Source organism: Triplophysa dalaica, chromosome 7 (genome assembly GCF_015846415.1).
Source record: "Triplophysa dalaica isolate WHDGS20190420 chromosome 7, ASM1584641v1, whole genome shotgun sequence".
Taxonomy (NCBI): Eukaryota; Metazoa; Chordata; class Actinopteri; order Cypriniformes; family Nemacheilidae; genus Triplophysa; species Triplophysa dalaica.
Window position 1 is genome coordinate 12,771,639 of NC_079548.1, and position 7,429 is coordinate 12,779,067.

Genomic DNA, 7,429 nt, shown 5'->3' on the forward strand with positions numbered 1-7,429 from the left:
ATACCTTTTTGTTTGTAATTGTTAAGCAATAATAAAAAATAAAAAATAAATATATATAAATTATATTGCGGAAATGCAAACGCAACATTGTCGCAGCAACAGTAGAATCGTTCATGGAAATAATTCGCCTTAGCCAATGAGAGACCTCGAACACTCACCGATTCGTTCGGTTAGAAAAACAACGACACGCCCAGTTTAGACGTACGTAAGAGACCGGAGACGAAAAAAGTTGCCTCTGGTCATGAAAAAAAGCCTATCGGAAGCTGGGATCTAGAACCAAGAAAACCACACAGCGGGCGTTCATTTAAGTCTGTGATTCGCTTTTTATTTTCTCAAGCAAGATGAGTTTGTCGTGTGTACAACGGCAGTATTTGTGAGCTAAATCTCGCGGCTAAAATCAATTGAAGTGTTCGTTGCTTTGGACTTAGTAGTCTTACTTTCGAGGCACAAACTTGGAACCAGTAAATTAGGCTAATTTACCAAAGGCGGCTGCGGAAGAAAGGTAATCCACCTCCAATGCTAACACGAGAACGACATTTCGGTTTCCCTTTAAGATTCATCCATCTGAAAATGTTGTTGTTTTAGATACTAAACAATAGGGATTGGATAATAAAACACACTTTCCCTGAAACTGCAACATTGTGTTGTGGAGGTTCATGAAATATGCCAGGCCCTAGAGAGGCGAATGATCTTGGTCTTAAGTGTTTCTTCTCGATGGATCGATACATTTCCTACTTTTAAGCACTAGATTTAGAGGACTTGTTCGTTTTGTTTTTAACCTTTTGATTCGCATTTGTAGGACCATGTCAACGGAAGAAAGATATAAATTGGTGGTCGTGGGCGGTGGAGGTGTTGGGAAAAGCGCACTCACTATTCAGTTTATTCAGGTAAGTGTTAGGAAAATTTTGAGTGTACATTGTTTGAGCTAAATGTTGTTTCTTCGCGAATGGGACAACTGTAGTTTTATAACTGTTCCTGTGGGTGTGATGTTTAGGCTACAGTGGGGGTTTTCTCTGCATGTTCTTTCATGTCAAAGCCCAAACGTTGCCAGTCAGAAAACATTCAATCTAACCAGTCCTCTCTTTGTTTTCTTTGACAGTCATACTTTGTGTCTGACTATGACCCAACCATTGAAGACTCGTACACTAAAATCTGCACAGTGGATGGAAAGGAGACGCGTTTAGACAGTATGTTGATAATACTAGTAACTTGCTTAGACGGAACGAATGAGTGTTCAAAGTCTTCATATGTTCCCTGAGCAGGGAGATTTTTGTTAAATATTGCTTCATTATGATTCATTGTTGACCACGGGTTCCTGCCCAGATTTTGTTTTGACTTGCTGTGTCACTGAGACGTCATAACAGATGAGTTTAAATGAATATTTGTGAGCTTGAATTACAAACATACATGTTTTTGAAAATATATTTTTGTCAAAATGAACAATGTAACCATTTTTTTTTAGTACTTGACACAGCAGGACAAGAAGAGTTTGGCGCAATGAGAGAGCAATACATGCGCTCTGGAGAAGGTTTCTTACTGGTATTTGCTTTAAATGACAGTGGCAGGTAAGTGTTGTCCTTAGTGGGTTTGTGTCTTTCTATGACAAAAAATGTCACAGATGATTTTTATTTCCAGCCTTTTTGTATGAAGGCTGAGACATGAACAGGCAGTCTGATTGTGTCTGAGTGTTTTAAAGAGAAAGTCACACTAAAGAAACGAAAGGGAAGATTATGAGTGTTCAAGCTACCAGGTGCAAAGAGCTGAATTATATCAATTGAGAATTCTGTGTATGCAATATAGAGGTTTCACACAAAGAAAAATAATCCTCACAGATGTAATGTGGACTTGTTTAACATGTGCTAGGTCAACATTATGTTCCAACAGCCAGAATAAGAATCCGAATAAGAGCTCATAGGATTTCCCAAGCACCAATTAGCAGTTCTAATTAACTTTTGTCATTTCTCTTTCAGTTATAATGAAATTCAGAAATTTCACACTCAGATTTTGCGGGTAAAGGATCGAGATGACTTTCCCATGGTTCTTGTTGCCAACAAATCCGATCTTGAGCTGCAGAGAGCGGTAATGTTACCATGTTACACTAATGCATTAATTTTACCGACAAATCCTAAATGGGCTTGCGTTTGTTGAGACGGGTATATTTTTGTAGGTCTCAAAGGAGGACGCCATTGCATTTGCCCGAGAAAACAGAATTCACTATATGGAATCGTCAGCAAAGAACCGCCACAATGTGGATGAAGCCTTCCTGGAGGTTGTGAGAGCAATAAGGTATTTCAAATAAAGAGAAGCATGCTGATCACATTGAAGATGTAGCATGTTGTCTTGACCTTGCATTACCTCTCTCTAGGAAGTTTCAGGAGACGGAGAGTCCACCGCTGCCCACTAATCATGCTGGGAAGCAGAAGAGTGGAGGCTGTCCCTGCACCCTACTCTGACTGCCCCTTTGCACTGTTGCCTAGGAGACTGAAGCCCTTTCTCTCATTCCTGGTGCCTTATGTGTCTACACAGTGTGTGTGTGTTTTGTGTCATGGATGTGTGTGCGTGTCTGTATGCATCAGTGTTCAGTGGCTTTTGCAGTGTATGTGTATGAATGGGTTTCTAAAGAGAAACTAAATCAAATTTGAGAGATTTTCTTGGAAAGGGAGACCCTGGTTTTCAATTCAATCCACGTATTTCTAGTGACTTGTACAATTTGAGGTCTCTCTTGGATATAGGTTTAAGCACAGTATTTGTTAATTTCCAGCCTTTAGTAAAAGGTTGCCAAAAGATGAAGTGCCAAGATAGAGGGACCAATGAATTTAAATAATGTTTGATTAACCCAACACATATGTGATCATGTTTTAAACATTTTTAATGAGTTGGGTTAATGTATTGGGTTATTTACAGGAAAAGGCAGAAAACATTGTATTGACTTAGACCTTTGTCCAGTCTGTGTCATCTCTGTGTGTTCATTTGAGAGAGTGTGGTGACACAAAAATGGCTGCTCTGGTATCTTCCTTGTTTCCTACATTGAACCATCATTGGCAAGAATAGTGTTCATCTACATAGTTTTTATTCATCTTACCCGATTAAGGTAACTGGGGAGACTGTACAGATGAGGACGGTTTTATAACATGATGTGGTTTTAAAAACAAGAAAGTATTTCTTTACGAAAGATAGTAGAGAAGGAGTTCCATTACAACAGTGGGTCCAGTATTTGTGTCATGCTTATATTCATACAAATCAAAGGCCATGCTGTATATGTTTGCACACCTTTGTATTTGTGAACTGTTATGTAGTTTAACACTAAAATGGTTTCATTTGGGGGGATGTTTTGATCTGTTTTTGTTTTTATCCAAAGAAGTTTCATTTTGATGTTTCAGAGGTACTTTTAGTTGGTCATATGCAGAATAAGTCTGTCACTAGATGAACATGCTATTGTATATGATTTACACTTTTCTTGCCAGAAAAGTGCAAAAATGAATTAACTAACAAAATATGATATTAATTAGTGTTGAGAGGGAAAGAGTTATTTTGTATGTACACGTGTGAAAGGGTTTCGGGGGGGTTGAGAATGAGCAAAAATAAAACTGGGTACTTTTCCTTGTCATGCTATAGCAGTTTTTAAATTTTACACAAGGGAGTGCTACGCCCACTTTATGGCCTTAAATTAAGAGACTTTATTTGTATGCAAACTTTGTAATAGCCCTGGTTTACCATCTGCAAAAAAAGAACAAAGCACTATACTATTTTAGAATGTAAGGAGGAAAATAAGCGATAAACATTGTAATATTATCATTCATGCCATCATGTCTTAAATATTTCAGTCATTTTAATATAAAATGTTTTCTTAATTCCTCTGAGATTACAAGCAATTTGTCCATTTTCAATTTGTAAACATCAAACAATATTCTTTTGTACACAATTAAAATGTTTACTTAAATGTTTACTCATTTAAGATTCCTGATTTATATGTAAGCAGTATGTTGTTTAAGGTGTGTCACTTGAATGCTATACTCCTAAATAGGTTCTACAGAAGGCTATCATGGCAGTGCTATGAAGAATGCATTTTTGTTCCTCTAAAGGACCATTTCGTCAAAGGATTTTATAAAAATGTCTTTTGTATATAATATAAAGAATCTTTTGTAAAACAGAAAGTTTCTTCTTTATGGAACAATTTAACCAAAAATGATTCTATGGCATCATAAAGTGTGTTATTCACAATTTTCACGTGTGATTTAATACTATATAGCTTGTAGAATAGATGCATTGGGTAAATGCACAAGTGACTTCTTTTAAGTATTAAAATATAAGGGTCAATTAAGGTTCAAATATGACCTAGTCTAAATAAAATAATCCCAAATTAACATTACTTATTTGGATAAACTTTACTGGTGCACAGTTTTTAGTAAAGCTAAAACAGATCTAGTTTAAAGGGATCCACACGTGACGTGTAAAGCCGAAAAACGGCCTATTCATAACTTAAAGGGAGCTTGATCCAATCAGGATAATCAACTACCGATACCGGAAGTTGTCGAAAGTGGACCTTAAATAGGCGTTTGTTTTGATGACGGGTGATGGATTGAATAGTTGAGGGGACCTTATTCTAATACGAATTTTTTTACAGTAGTCATTTTTTTGTTTATGTTTTGTAATTAATTTGACAAATTCTTCGGCACTTTATTTATGCTCAGGTGAGTCCTCGAAACTCTGTCACTAGAGCCACTCCCATAAGCGCTCGAGGCCCGTCAAACTGGTATGTCTAGTACGTGGTGATGAGCCAGCGTACGTACTTTTTGCTGTGAAACAGGTGATTATGAGTGCATTTTCAGCGCAGTATAAAGTTTTCGAATATGTAATTGGTTTGTTTATTTTTTGGTAGTCTAGTCATTATAATTTACAGCAACAGGAGGGAACATCTACGAATAATTTTGAAAGTGTTTTCCATGTAAAATAGTTTCTTTGGTTCGGCACACAATAGCGCGTAGAGGTAAGCGTGCCTTTACCTTTTTCTGTTCTTAAGACCCAAGTGGTTTTACTTTCTTTTCTGCTTTCATTCTGTAGCCACTACATTATGTTATAAATTACATTTTATTTTAATCTGGACTGTATGGTTATTTGCCAAACAATATGTAAATACAATATTCTCATTATTGCCACTCCTCCTTTGTCATTTTATCTGTGTTTTGCTGCAGTATTATATGTAACATCATGCTTAAAATGAAAAGTTTCCTTATAAATGCGTGTAATGACCGATAGAGGACGACATTGTAAATTATTTTTCTTCTAATTGTTGAGTTTAGCCTTTTTTGTGACTCGTTCTTTACAGTGAGATTGAGGTCCCCCAGGGGTCTCGTTTTGTTATGGCCTTTATGATAAAACTTATTAACCAATTGATATTTTCATTTGATCAGGTACAATGCCAGGCTATACGGAAATATTCTTCAGCGTGCTATCCCTCCTGTATCTTGTTAAGGGCAGAATAATCAACAATGGAAATGATGGTAATAATTAAAACATGAACACCTCTTTAATAGTTCAATGCAGATTTTTTTATAGTTTACTACTGCTAGTGACCATTAAGCTGTGTTTTTATTTTTCTAGTTCTTATCTCATTTGCACTAGGTTCACATGTATGCACTTGGCAGACTTAAGAAAAAGTGTAGCTTAAATGGTCACTTTGGTTAAAGTACATGCATTGCAATTGAACTACAAAACAACTTTACTGACTTAGATGTACCACATCTAAATCAATATTTGTTGTAATTGATTTCTAAGATGGTTTATATTCTCGTGTTATTCAGTGTTCTTGGAAGAGAAGGCAGCAGGCTCGTTTCTCTCTCGTACACTGCTGTATAACAGTTGGGACTTCGAGCTAGTGGTGGCTGGCAATATAGAGAGAGAATGCAATGAGGAATTGTGCTCGTATGAAGAGGCAAGAGAGGCATTTGAAGATGACACAAAGACAGTAAGAAATAGTCTTTTATTTGCATATGAGAGCACAATATAACACAAAGCATGATAAAACGGGCCAAAAAAGTTGATACAAAAATGTGTTTTTGTATCATGTCAGCTAAGTGCTGTTCTTTTGTCCCCCAAACAGGCTGCCTTTTGGAAGGGCTATGTCAACAGTCAGGGTAAGATTTTTTTTTTTAGGAATTTTGATATTTAATAGATGTTTTTGAAGATTTGCACATTGAAGGTACTTTAATTTAAAAATCCATTTGAAGCTAAAGTAAAAAGAATTTTGGTGAAAAATATATAATTAACTTGGCCAATGGATTTGATTCTGCTGGCCCTACTAATTGACATTGCTATATGGATTGATTTCAGAGTCTTTAACCCGAGTGGATGTGTCCGGTCTGGTGGCCGGCATTTTGGCTATTGTAATAACAGCGATTATAGCCACTGTGCTCGGCATTTATTGCTACAAAAACAGAGGAAAAACGCCGAGAAGAGTTGGCAGGTATGTGTGTAACTATTTTCACGGTGACTTACCCTTGTATGTGGTATCCTTCTAATGGACTCTACAATTTTACAGTGTTCCAGTCCGAATGCCTGTCGATGGACGTTCAGCGCCTGAATCTGTTCCCTTGACTAATATTGCGGCCCCAGGTCTCCCCTCTTACAATGAGGCTCTGGCCAGCAGTGGCCAGCATGACGCACCACCACCTCCTTACTCAGGGTAGGCAGTCTATTGTCAGGACTAGTTTGTATAAGTGAAATCATTTTCTTTGACACAAACAAGATCACTACAGTGGACAGCGATAAAATACCATTTCTTGCAGTTGTACACCAACCACTCCAATGGACACTGTCATCTCTTAAAATGTCTTAAGTGGAAAATAAAAATGAATGTGTTTAAGTGTTTCTCACCTTAAAAGCAATAAATAAGAAAACTATTCCTGACTGAGGTTATCTTAATTTATGCATGATATGGTTATAAAAAAAAACTTACTGAATCAGCTTTCATAATTTCAAGTTGCATGTTATATTTCTTTCTCTGATTATTCCCTTTTATTTCTCTTTCTTTGCAGTGGGGTTCCATCTGGGCAACCAAATACTCAAGATGCATAGTGATGAGATTCTCTTGCTTTAAAACTGGGGAATAAGGAATTGCAAGCTGGTGATGGTCATGTGTCAAGGAGAAATAAAGGGCTGTCAACAGCCAAGTTCAGTTTATTAATTAGGTAATTTATTACATAAATTCCAACACAATGTGTGTTAGTTTTATAATTTTTAAATATTTTGCCAATATTATTGAGTATAATCCTGTATAAGCGTAAACTGTCAATATTTTTGTAAATCAGTCTTTTTTAAGAGTTTGTCATTGTTCAACTGAAATAAAACCGAGTTGTTTTATCAATGTTTCATTAATAAAACATGACTAATATGTTTTCATTTGGCGCTTGCGCAAAACAACCAGAATGTG

At 36.5% G+C, this 7,429-nt stretch overlaps 2 protein-coding genes across 4 annotated transcripts; both read left to right on the forward strand.

Moving 5' to 3' along the window:
• Positions 1-220: 220 nt before the first annotated feature.
• Positions 221-3,944, forward strand: rras (RAS related). Its single transcript, XM_056753483.1, has 7 exons — positions 221-502; positions 800-887; positions 1,100-1,187; positions 1,463-1,565; positions 1,971-2,079; positions 2,168-2,286; positions 2,366-3,944. The coding sequence occupies exons 2-7, from the start codon at positions 804-806 to the stop codon at positions 2,451-2,453; spliced, it is 591 nt and encodes a 196-aa protein (XP_056609461.1). The 5' UTR covers positions 221-502; positions 800-803; the 3' UTR covers positions 2,454-3,944.
• A 724-nt stretch (positions 3,945-4,668) lies between these two features.
• On the forward strand, positions 4,669-7,359 carry prrg2 (proline rich Gla (G-carboxyglutamic acid) 2). 3 transcript variants are annotated; one of them, XM_056753456.1, is made up of 8 exons: positions 4,775-4,807; positions 4,880-4,987; positions 5,412-5,501; positions 5,802-5,965; positions 6,101-6,134; positions 6,331-6,463; positions 6,539-6,682; positions 7,035-7,359. In XM_056753456.1, exons 3-8 carry the CDS (start codon positions 5,417-5,419, stop codon positions 7,072-7,074), a joined length of 600 nt encoding a protein of 199 aa, XP_056609434.1. In that variant the 5' UTR covers positions 4,775-4,807; positions 4,880-4,987; positions 5,412-5,416; the 3' UTR covers positions 7,075-7,359. The 3 variants fall into 3 exon arrangements, with proteins under 3 accessions (XP_056609435.1, XP_056609433.1, XP_056609434.1); XM_056753457.1 differs by lacking the exon at positions 4,880-4,987 and having other exon boundaries at positions 4,669-4,807; XM_056753455.1 differs by having other exon boundaries at positions 4,761-4,987.
• Positions 7,360-7,429: the final 70 nt, after the last annotated feature.